Genomic DNA, 12,546 nt, shown 5'->3' with positions numbered 1-12,546 from the left:
AAACGGCTTGGATTCGTTTTAAAAACGACTAATTTCAATGATTCAGAGTCGACTCTTTCTTTTGAGAGACTGACCCCTTGTCCAAATACCCACACTTGCGGTCTTGGCCACTTGAGAGCACGTGCGTGCGACAGGAAGTAAGTGCGCAAGACTGTCCCAGGTCTTAAAAATACCAAAGCGCGGTGCCCTTAACGCACACTAAACCAACACTATCTCGAATACCGCTGCGGAGCGCTATTCGAGGCTTAGTGTATCCCATCATGCATCATGTTCTGGAAATAAATAGTGAGACTTTTTGCCGAGATCTCGCGAGAGGTCACGGAAACCTTTCCAATGTAAGTTAAATATTAATATAATAATTAGATATTACAAATAATTTGGTAGAAAAACTTTTTACTTTTATTGTTGCAAAGATGAGTTGTGGTGATATTTATTTTGTACAACATTTTTTTATACTTTTAATTAGAAGCACCACAAATTAAAATTATGTCATGTTATAGGGACTACTGAACAGACATTTAGAAGTTGATTGCATTTCAAATATGCAAGTATTTCAAATTAAAATTAAAATAAAGCTGTGTAAACACTTGCATTTTTACAACACTATAAGTGTGTCCCATCAGGTAATGAAAAGTTCGACACACACTTGTGGTCTTCATGCTCACTTGAAGACTTCGGCCAAATACAGGAAATACGTCATTTAAGTAATCAAGTGGTCAAGTGCAAAGACTGCAAGTGTGGGTATTTGGACAAAGCCAATAACTATATGCACGGTGCACTTCCAGATTTAAAACTTTGCAGGATGTTTTCATTCACTTGGAGCTGTGTTACACACTGCATGAAAGGTAATTTTCAAAAATCCATAATAGGGGCACTTTAATGCATTTCTTCTGAGTTAAAATGTCATTAAACTACTTTTATCAGAAGAAAATCAGATAGTATGCCGGTATGGACACTGTAACACCATAAACGATCTAAAATGTAAACATGCATAATTTGGCACATAATGCAGATTATATTATAATATGATATATTATTATAATATACCATGTGGGTGTTTTTGTGAATACCTTCAGAAAGTATTCAGACCAGTGTTATTTTAGTATCATTGATATACTATTACAGTTTTTGTTCATATTTTTAATTTGATTTTGTTTTGATGTTTTGTTGTTCATTTTAGTTCAAATTGTAGTATGTTGTTCTATTTATTTATTTTTAAGTAGGTATAGGCCTATAATAAGTTTGTATTACATTTAAGTTTGTAGATTTGGTTTCTTTTTGGTTATTTTAACATAAAGTGAATGAAAGTGTTGCCTCGGGAACTAGCTGAAGTAAAATAAGTTTAAGCGTTTTAATATTTTATTTCAGTTATTGCTTATTTTGCAAGTAATGTTTTCATGGTTTTAGTTTTAATTAACAAAACCATCATTTTTCACATCAGTCCACATTCCACAGCAAAAACAGATTTGTGATGATAACTTTTTATTTATTTTAACAATTAATAAGAGTTTCACAATTTGAGTTGAATTACTGAAATAAATGAACTTTTCCACGACATTCTAATTTATTGAGATGCACCTGTATGTGCTCTGTTATTGTGAAATTATATGTAGGAACAATACAAACTTTAGAGTCACAGATTTCATCTGACCAGCATTTATCCAATTTTTTTAGACTGTCTTTTTACAAATTTTGATAAGGAGCTTTTTTTTAAACTACATAAAAAGTAATCTGATTACGTAACTCGCGTTACTTGTAATGCGTTACCCCCAACACTGATCATCAATATGACCATTCCATAAAAAACGCCACCTATATCTGCACCCTTAACTGTAATTTACAGTAGTATCTTACGGAAAACTAACACAGATTTAACTAAAAACAACAACAACCGGTTTTGATACAGTCCTGCTTATATAGTCTTCATTTTTATGCCTACTTTGAATGCAAGTGTTTCTTTTGCAATCACTTCTAAATTCAACTTAACAATTCATATTGATTCACCGATTCTGTTATGTTGAGACATGTTAAGTGCTTTAGATTATTACTGCTATCTGACGGGATGTGTCAGATGGTTTGTTTTTATTAATAGCGGTATTTATGGATCTGAATGAAAGCAGACACACGACTTCTGTGGTGCATATGAGACTGTATGGGTGGGCTCAGCAGCCCTCAGGAGCACGCCCAGATATATAAAGTAGAGGAGGAGGATGAAGGGGTCAGATCTGCTCTACCTGTGCCGCTATGCGCGCTCAACACGAGCTGGATACACCTTGACGGTGGAGCTACATGTGTCCTTGTTGGAAATCCAGGCTATTTCAAACGGACTTCAGGCCTGTTTAATTGCTGATAGATTGACTATTCAACCTGAAAGCTCAGTTACCTTGGAGCGAAACGAGACAGGACCATCATGAGCAGAAGAACACGGCGCTGGATATTTCACATGTTCCTTTGTCTCGGAATAATCTACTTGAAAATGGGGTGAGCTGATTGGGAAAATGTATTGTACAGTATATCATATCATAATGTTGTTATAGCCTAATAATGTTGTCTATTCTGCATTAGACGAACTTTCTTTGCTGCTCGGTATAGCCTATTTGCCTACTTTTCCAGTTGCAACAAGTTATTTTTATTTCTTATTAAATCAATATATTTTACAACGATATTGCGACAAATTAAAAGAAGTTGTGGTAACACTTCACGTAAAGCCTTTATGCATTATGAAAGTAGTTTTAAACTACATCTATAAACAGTTAAACAATATCTTATCATAATAACGTTACATAATAATACAGATATTTTTACTATTTCTCGACAACGGATTTTAGAACTTTATGATCCGATATTTAGCCATTCTGTGAAAGCTAGATAGTTAATGTAATAAACAGCTCTCTGGGCAAAATGTAGAATTTACCATAACTAAGACAATAACCCTTTTTTTTTTTTAAAAGATTGTGTTTTCTCAAATCTACTGGCACTTGAGAGACTGCCGTGCATTAACTGGTCATGCCAGTAGGGGGAGTGATTGCGAAAGGTTTTGGAGAATTGATCAACAATACTGCTAAGTAAACTGCTATAAGTGAAAGAATGAGTTTTTAAAATTGGGATCACATGCCTTTCTCAAGAATAAAGAGAATAAACGGACAGACATCTGACTCTCAGGCCTTTTCTAAAATCTGCAGTCATTACTGAAGCATCCTGCAGTATAGACTAACACTCCTAAACCACATCAAAATACGCCTGATTTATGCCTGTTTATTCTGTTTATCATCTCCAGTGTTGGGGAAAGTTACTTTTACTACTTTTCCAGTTGCAACAAGTTATTTTTATTTCTTATTAAATCAATATATTTTACAACGATATTGCGACAAATTAAAAGAAGTTGTGGTAACACTTCACGTAAAGCCTTTATGCATTATGAAAGTAGTTTTGCCTTGTAATGCACCTTATAATGCATTGTACAATCTCATGAATAGTTGTAACCACAGTTAATACATTATAACACTTATCAGTTCATTGTTACACTATGCATTTTATAATGATTTACGACCAGATATAATATAGGCTACTACAACGCACATTATGAATAATTATAATGCATTAATAACCCTTAATAATACATTATACTTAAAGGCTTTAAGTAAACTGCCACCGAAATTGTTGTTATTCAGCGGTAGGGAAAATCTTTTTTTTTCTTAAAGTAATGATGCTTTCCAAAGACATTAAAGGGCCTGCTGCGCAGGAATCTTTGGAAACTCCAGCCAGTGGACGCCTTCGGAAATGATCTCTTTATCCAATATGTGACTCTGGCGCACAAACCCAGTCATAAGGGTCAGTTTTTTTTTATTGAGATTTATACATAATCTGAAAACGGAATAAATAAGCTTTCCATTGCTGTATGGTTTGTTAGGATAGGACAATATTTGGCTGAGATAGCTACATCTGAGGGTGCAAAAAAAAAAACAATCAAAATCAAAATATCGCTCAGAAAAATTGCCTCGAAAGTTGTCCAAATGAAGTTCTTTTTTTGTTTTTGCTTTTTTTGCTTTTGATGTTTTTACGGTAGGACATTTACAAAATATCTTCATGGAACATGATCTTTACTTAATATCCTAATGAATTTTGGCATAAAAGATAAAATCGACCATTTTGACCCATAGCCTACAATGTCCCCGTGCTACTTAAGGCTGGTTTCGTGCTCCAGGGTCACACATGTGTTTGATGTTAAATATGAAGACGCTCTTCTCTGATCAACTTTAGGCGATCCTCCACCGTGCTGGCGCTGGGAGCGAGCATCATATGCAACAAGATCCCGGGACTGGCGCCCAGGCAGCGCATCATCTGTCAGAGTCGGCCGGACGCGCTCATCGTGATCGGGCAGGGCGCGCAGATGGGCATCAACGAGTGCCAGTTCCAGTTCAAGCACGGCCGCTGGAACTGCTCCGCGCTCGGCGAGAGGACCGTCTTCGGAAAAGAGCTGAAAGTGGGTATGTTGGAAATCTCCTCTCGTATGTCTAAAACAGCATTTGGGGGAATCTGGTATAAGAGTATAGGAGTGTTTACTAATCTGGTTACGGATTATACAGTTTGTTTAATTTTGGGTAAAACAGTTACCTTCTTTACTAGTCCAAGTTCATAGGCTACGTTATAAAGATCGACCTGTTAAGATTTCCGCGCTACATGCCTGAAATGTCTGGCAGATGAGATACATGAGCGTGTTTCTTACCTGCGGTCATACACGCGCTCCAAAGCATCTCAGAAACCAGTCATTAAAGATGGCAAAATCAAAAGAAGCTCAAATAAACGTACAGGTTCTTCAGAGCCTCCTACCCAATCTCATGAAGTGCGCATCAATAGCACGAGTTCTGTTTCTATGTGGCGTGCTATTTATACGCAGAAATCGACTTTGGCGTGCATATGATAAGCAATTGTTAGGATTAGGGGTGTGGGGTAGGTGCGTATTATATATACGCCAAAACTGCGTGTCATATGCACGCCAACAAATTGCGTATCTTATGGACGCGAAAATTGCGTATTATATGCACGCCAAACACATGCGTATCATATGCACGACAAAGTCAATTTCTGCGTATAATAGCATGGCAAATAGAAACAGAAAATCGTGCTATTGGTATGCATTTTCATTGGAGAACCATCATGAATTGCTGTATAGTTCCTTGAAGATCAAAATTTCTTTCAGTTTTATTTTATGTAGTTACTTGAGGTCAGTGTTTTTAAGAGTACAGCCCCTCTTTCTGACTGCATGCACCAGTGTTTGGGTTGGTATTTGCAGCCTGAAGAGTTTTTCCACAGGTGTAAATTACAGAGCCTGATAAGATGTCACCTGAGTCAAATGGACTTTTACTTTGCCAATCCAACCTGCTTAAAAATAAGGCACAGCTGCTGTATCAGTTTATAAAAGTTCATGAGGTCTAAGCTCTGAGTGAAGTCAGTAGAGAAAAAATCTGGGGGGGAAAATACTGGTGTACTGGTGAATATATGCTCCTAATATAATGCTTAGTGTCTGAGAGACACTTCAAATGACTCAAAAGCACAATAAACAGATCATCCTTGTACCACACACAGACTAATACATCTTTACTTTTCATAATCTCATGAGAATTTTTGTTTGTAATCAGTTTGTAAAAACAACTTACCTAGCTTCAATAATGCCAGATAATATCGTTATTTTACATTTTTACATTATTTTTACACAATTTTTTTGTGTGTGTGTGGGCTCTGTGAAAGCTCATATAGAATATATAGATATAGAACATGAATAAAAACAATTAATATTCACATAGTGTGCTTTTGCAACTTATTTGGATTTGTTATGTGTGTTTGACCCCAAATAAAGCAGCACTATTTTATTGGAACACAGCCACATTTCTGAATACTGCATGTCTACCCAACACATAACGTGTAGGTCTACCCGCCGGGTGATACAAGAGAGGGTTAAAGGGTAACACTATACAATAAAATCTCATTAGTTAACTTTAGTTAATGCATTACCTAAGATGAACTAACAATGGACAATACATTTGTTAGTATTACGTTTTCTTAATGCAAGTTAATAGCAGTACAGCTGTTCATTGTTAGTTCATGTTAGCACAGGTCCATTAAATAGTATTAACAGATATACTTTTTAATTTTCACAATACATTAGTAGATGTTGAAATTACCAGTAACTAAGATTAATAAAAGCTGTGGAAGTATTCTTCATCGTTAGTTCATGTTTGGTGATTTAGTAATGTTAATGTTAAATGGAAACTTGTTGTAAAGTGTTAATGGCAGTGTTGGGGGTGACGCATTACAAGTAACGTGAGTTACAGAGTCAGATTACTTTTTTCAAGTAACTAGTAAAGTAACGCATTACTTTTTCATTAACAAGAAAATATCTGAGCTACTTTTTCAAATAAGTAACGCCAGTTACTTTGTTTCTCATGTATTGAGTGACAGCTCTGGTGTTGCCATGGCGACAGAAATCAGGAGTAAGTGCAGAGCGTTGTGTGTGAACATGATCTTACTGTAGTTCTAGACTAAATATCAACATGTGTTTACTCATGTCACGTGGATAAAAACAGATTCAGTATTTTTCAAAATCAATAAAACAGTAAAAATGCAAACTCAAAATATGCAATATTTAATTAAATCAAACCAGCAATAATTAAAAAGCAATATTTAATTATGTTAAATAGCACAAATATTCTTTATGAATTTAATCCCATTTTATTAACCAATGTCTTTGCCTTGATCCAACTGATCCAATTCAACCATGCAAAGAAGCAAAAATGACTTTAGATAAACATAACATTTGTGGGGGTTTTGTGTGTGTGTGTGTGTGTGTGTGTGTTTGTTTTTATTGCTGATCGAAGAGTGTTAAGCTTTCTTTACTTCAGCCTGATGCTCATTCATTTCACTTTTGGTGTTAAGGGGCTTTTACGTTTGCCAAAAATAGAACTTTTTTATATTAAAAACAAACAATCAAGCCCAGCCCAGGTATAAAAAGTAACGCAAAAGTGACAATGCATTATTTTCTATAAAAAGTAACTAAGTAACATAACTAGTTACATTTTTAGGGAGTAACATGATATTGTAATGCATTACTTTTAAAAGTAACTTTCCCCAACACTGGTTAATGGTTAAAGTTGAAATAATATTTCTATAATTATATATTATTTCAACTTTAACCATTGAATATACATTTGTCTATAGTGTTATCATGGACGACAGCTCTAATTTACAGTTTGGGTTAATTGTTATCCATCTGCCGATTATGCAAATACAGCCGTGTTTGTCAGTGATTTATGGAGAAGGAATAAGTGATAACCTCAGGAAGTTCATGTGTTCAGGAGTTCGTCTGTTTCTTGACAACATGAAGTAAATCAGTAGCTTTTTCTTTTAAGAAAAAGTACATACTTTTAAGTGTGTATGTCCCAAAGTAGGCAAGCTTTGGGACATACAGTGATGGCCAGAATTGTTAGAACACTTGGAATATTTAAGAGGTTTCAGTTGTTTTTGTTGAATTGTCCATTACAATACCCATAAAACGAACTATTAGCGGATCTACCTGCGATGGAAGGAATCTGCTGCAACATTGAAAATGATGGACTGGCTTCTCAAAGTCCGGACCTCAACCCCATTGAGCAAATTTGGAGCGAGTTGGAAAATAAACTGGACAGATCTGTTGTACATTCAAAGGAAAGCCTTTGGCTTGAGTTGCAGAAGGCATGGGATAACATTAGTGTTGTAGTTCTCCGGAAATATATTGACACTATGCCAGAGACATGTGCTGCTATAATTGCTGCAAAAGCTGGACATACCAAATATTAAAGTTAAAATTGGATAAAATCGGTACACACTTCATCTGATATACAGTATGTTGTGCTCAGAGCAACCATCTGCATATTTCATGAACATTATGAAATGAAATAATATTTTGGAGGCAAAAAAAAGTCCATTCAGATCTGTCAGCTGTTCTAACAATTTTGGCCACTACTGTACTATCGTGTCACACAATTGCATCTCTGACGAATAGTTACCTGTAACTTGGCCTGTCAATCATCTTGTCACAGTTAACATCCACATTTCATTTCATTTAACTTTACTGTATTGGAGAGAACAAAAGTAGCACGTTGATTTGCCAAAGGCCGAGAACTCTGCTCACAGTAATGCATAATGATGCATTTGAAAGGTACTGGCCAAACGGATGTTTATAAAAATTCACATTGTTGTTGCAGATTAAACATAACACAGATAACATTAAATACCAGGCTTTTACCAGGTCAAATATGGATTATTAGTAACTCAAACCCCTTTATCTAAACCTAACTACTTAATCGCAAACATCTGCCATGTTTGTAGTTTTTAAACACTTTTTATTCATGTTTGTAGTTCTGAACTGAATCCTTTGCCAAAGTGCAATGGGTTGTGGGCAATATTATCTGTTACAATTTGCACAGATGCACACTTTGAAAATCTACCGGAAATAGGCTATATTCTTTTCAACATGCTACGCTTTTTATTCTAATCTCACATGCTATTTAGGATGGATAGTATGCACATTGAGACGCAGGGACAGTTACTTTTACAGCTGACCTTATTGCGGCTTATAGACCAATTTTGGTGTTTGCAAACAGTAATGACGTTTTTTGTGGGCGGAGCCTACCTGACTTTACTGTATTGGAGAGAACAAAAGTAGCACGTTGATTTGCCAAAGGCCGAGAACTCTGCTCACAGTAATGCATAATGATGCATTTGAAAGGTACTGGCCAAACGGATGTTTATAAAAATTCACATTGTTGTTGCAGATTAAACATAACACAGATAACATTAAATACCAGGCTTTTACCAGGTCAAATATGGATTATTAGTAACTCAAACCCCTTTATCTAAACCTAACTACTTAATCGCAAACATCTGCCATGTTTGTAGTTTTTAAACACTTTTTATTCATGTTTGTAGTTCTGAACTGAATCCTTTGCCAAAGTGCAATGGGTTGTGGGCAATATTATCTGTTACAATTTGCACAGATGCACACTTTGAAAATCTACCGGAAATAGGCTATATTCTTTTCAACATGCTACGCTTTTTATTCTAATCTCACATGCTATTTAGATGGATAGTATGCACATTGAGACGCAGGGACAGTTATTTTTACAGCTGACCTTATTGCGGCTTATAGACCAATTTTGGTGTTTGCAAACAGTAATGACGGTTTTTGTGGGCGGAGCCTACCTGGTGGCAGAAAATGACAGTGTGTACATAATATATATAACAAATTAGTACTTCTATGAGTAATAGTTATAAGTGTTCAAGTAGCAGTCTATGGAAGCCATGGAATTAAATAATAAAAAAAGGTACATATGAGTTTATATTTCAAAATCATGGCTTTATTCTCGCAATTCCAAGATTATATCTCACAATTCTGATAAGGAAAAATAACTTGTCATTCTCTTTTTTCCCCTCAGCTAAGAATCACGAGTTTATATCCCACAATTCTGGCTTTTTTATTTTTCCTCAGAATTGACAAACTCGCTATTGTTGAGTTAAATCGAGTCATAAAGTCCGAACTAGGAGATAAAACTTGCATTTGTGAGAAACATATTCAGAATTGTGAGATAAAATAGGTAACTGTTATGTAAAATGTTATAGGTTTAAGTAGTATTTCATGCTGTAACTGTAGGCTATGAACTGCATATGTGAATATTACGTAGACCTACACTGTTAAAAAAATTCCGTAAAATGTACGGTAAAAAAACGGCAGCTGTGGTTGCCGGAATTTTACCATAAAAAATACGGTAGCAACGTTTTAGGTTTTACGGTTTTAACTTAAATATACAGTTAAATACCGTAATTTCATTAACATGTAATGTCCAATACAGCATTTTTACCATTAAATTCACGGTCATTTTTTACAGTGTATTGTTTAAATCAAATTTATGCTTTAGAAGTAGAGTAATCATAGCAGGTTTTGTCCATATTCTGTCCATTTAAACACCTGCGTTTAGTTTCAAATGGCGTCTTTGACGAAAGTATTCTATATAAATGATTTGTATTCCAATTCTGACATCTAAAGGCGCAATAATACATTTTTTCTTTTATTCCATGGATTTTACCCGTTTCCCTCCACTTGTTATCAGTGTTTTTCTGCCTGCAAGTGATGTAACTGTGACGTCTACTCTAAACTGGTCTATTATGCATTTAGGAGTTTCCCTTTCAGGCGCAAAATTTATGGCAGGAGAGTATTTAGATGAAGGTGATTTACTAAGGTTTGTGCTAGTCAGTTTACTTTAATTTGTGCCACCCAAAAAGCATATCTTAACCCATTTTTTGCCTGTGTTGTTAATAGATTACACACACCTGATTACCATTGGCTCTGCTTATTTGCAACTCTACACTAATTTGTGCAGCTCTTGGTAGATTGTGTTGGTCATTATGAAAATGATCTGTGTCTTTATTTTGGGCATTGTCAGTAGATCAGCCGCAGAACTTTCCAGTCTCATCGGTGCTTTTATGGGATTGTGGCTAACGCTAATTTGCCCTGTTTAGTAAGTCTGGCCCTTAAGTTGTTATTCACTGAAATCTTCCCATCCGCTGCAGCTCAAATCTCACTGTTTGTGCATATTCGAGCTTGGTGTGTCATGTGCAGCTATGAGACACGTGACGTTTGGCCGTGCCTCGTCATGTCAAGTCTGAAGATGAGCATGTGGGTGAGTAAGTGACCAAATTTTCATTTTTGGCTGAACTGTTCCTTAAAGAGGTATTATCTATCAGTGAAGTGATGTTTTGGTTACACTGAACGGATCAAGTGAAAGTCAAGTGCAGGGAAGGAGTCAGTAACTATGGCACTGCGGTTTGCAGCCGGCCTCGAAGCCAAGACTCAACTGGCACAGCAATAATAGGAAGCTTTTAGGGGTAAGAGCAGAATAAGTGCTAGAGTTTGATTACAAATCAGATGAGCTCCAACACACCGAGCTCTGTGCAAATTCACTCCCATTTTCTGCTCAGTTTAATAGACATTGGCCTACAGCAGTATCCCCTGTCACTAGCTTTGATGGAAACGTTTCATCTTTGATGCTGTGTTTTGTCTCAACTTTCAATGCTCAAACCGCCAACGATCCTAAAAGGCTTTTTCACTTTCACCTGCATTTAGAGGCCATGCTTTTTTTCTGCGTATACATTTGTTGTCTTTGATGTGGAACAAGGGTTTTCCCTTGGGAAAAAGAAGTGCGCTGAATGTGTACAGCTGAAAAAAATGATTAATTGAATTTACTACATTTTTTAAGGTAAGTGGTTGCAATCAGCTTATTTGAGCTACATTTAAATAAACAAATTTAGCTGACTAACTTTCAACATGTTTTGTTTTTTAAATGTAGCTAAAATAAATTGTTTGCAACCACTTACCTTAAAAAAAAGTAGTATAATTTTTTTCAGTGTAGTGTATCTTAAAATATATATATTTTAAAATTGTACTTGCAGAAATAGTAATGAATATTAATGAAATAAAGACCTCTACATTTTCATGAGTTTTTCTTAACATGCTTAAGCGCACTTGTTAAAAAGTCTGCTATGTAATATTTATTTTTTAATTAACGGTTTTACTTTAATAATCATTTAATACATTTTTCTCATGCTTTAACAAAGTACACTTATTTTTGATGTGTTGACTAACATACTAAAGCACATGGAAAGTACTTGAGTATAATTTTACCTCTAGTGTATTCACTATTATATTTAAAGTTAATATATTTTAAATCTACTAAAATAAATGTGTAATTACAAATACATTACAATACAAGACACAGAAGTTTCAATAGAAATTACATTAAATATTAATTATACATATATTTAAGTTTACTATAAATGCTTGTCAGTACACCTTTTAACCATATGCGCTTAAGTTTAACTAACTAAAACTATAATAATTAAAAAAAAAATGCTTTTTCACCAGGGGTGATAGTTAACCATCTTGTTTTGCAATTTTGTTTATTAAAATAAAACAACAAGCCCTCCTATCTGTTGTCATGATCAAGTTAAAGGAATGGTTCTCCAAAAGGAAAAAACTCCACAGAAGCAGTCATTAAAGGGGTCATATTATGCCATTTCAATTTTTCCTTTCTCTTTGGAGTGTTACAAGCTCTTGGTGCATAAAGAAGATCTGTAAAGTTGCAAAGACTAAAGTCTCAAATCCAAAGAGAGATTCTTTATAAAAGTTAAGAGTCAGCCACGCCTACCTAAAACGGCTCGTTCTAACACGCCCCCACATGTCTACCTCACTATGTGGGAAGATTTGCATAACGCCGCCCAAATGTTCACGCAAAGAAAGAAGGCGTAACTTTAATTAAAAAGACAGTATAAGTCATTATAATCCGTAATTATGTCCCCACTGGATGCAACAAAAGCCTCGTTTATAATGGTTTTTTTTGTCTCGTCGCTCCGGCCTGACAGGGCATCACAGTATAGTGAGGGGCATAACATTTCCGTCACACGCTTGAGGTATTCGGCCAATCACAACGCACTGGATAGCTGGCCAATCACAGCACA

At 35.4% G+C, this 12,546-nt stretch overlaps 2 protein-coding genes across 2 annotated transcripts in view; both read left to right on the top strand.

The window, feature by feature from the left end:
* The first annotated feature begins 1,952 nt into the window (after positions 1–1,952).
* LOC107675162 (protein Wnt-7b-like) lies at positions 1,953–5,646 on the top strand. The gene is made up of 3 exons (XM_016469406.1): positions 1,953–2,481; positions 4,261–4,539; positions 5,640–5,646. The coding sequence occupies exons 1-3, from the start codon at positions 2,411–2,413 to the stop codon at positions 5,644–5,646; spliced, it is 357 nt and encodes a 118-aa protein (XP_016324892.1). The 5' UTR covers positions 1,953–2,410.
* A 5,039-nt stretch (positions 5,647–10,685) lies between these two features.
* The window catches only part of LOC107675161 (protein Wnt-7a-like), an 8,325-nt gene continuing 6,464 nt past the window's right edge, over positions 10,686–12,546 (top strand). Inside the window, exon 1 of the mRNA XM_016469405.1 lies at positions 10,686–10,712. Within this exon, the coding sequence (XP_016324891.1) occupies positions 10,686–10,712 (27 nt within the window). The remainder of the gene's footprint in view (positions 10,713–12,546) is intronic.

Source organism: Sinocyclocheilus anshuiensis, unplaced genomic scaffold, assembly GCF_001515605.1.
Source record: "Sinocyclocheilus anshuiensis isolate Anshui unplaced genomic scaffold, SAMN03320099.WGS_v1.1 scaffold1556, whole genome shotgun sequence".
In the NCBI taxonomy this organism is placed as follows: domain Eukaryota; kingdom Metazoa; phylum Chordata; class Actinopteri; order Cypriniformes; family Cyprinidae; genus Sinocyclocheilus; species Sinocyclocheilus anshuiensis.
Note: the sequence above shows the minus strand (reverse complement) of the source record. Positions and strands in the feature narration are given on the sequence as shown.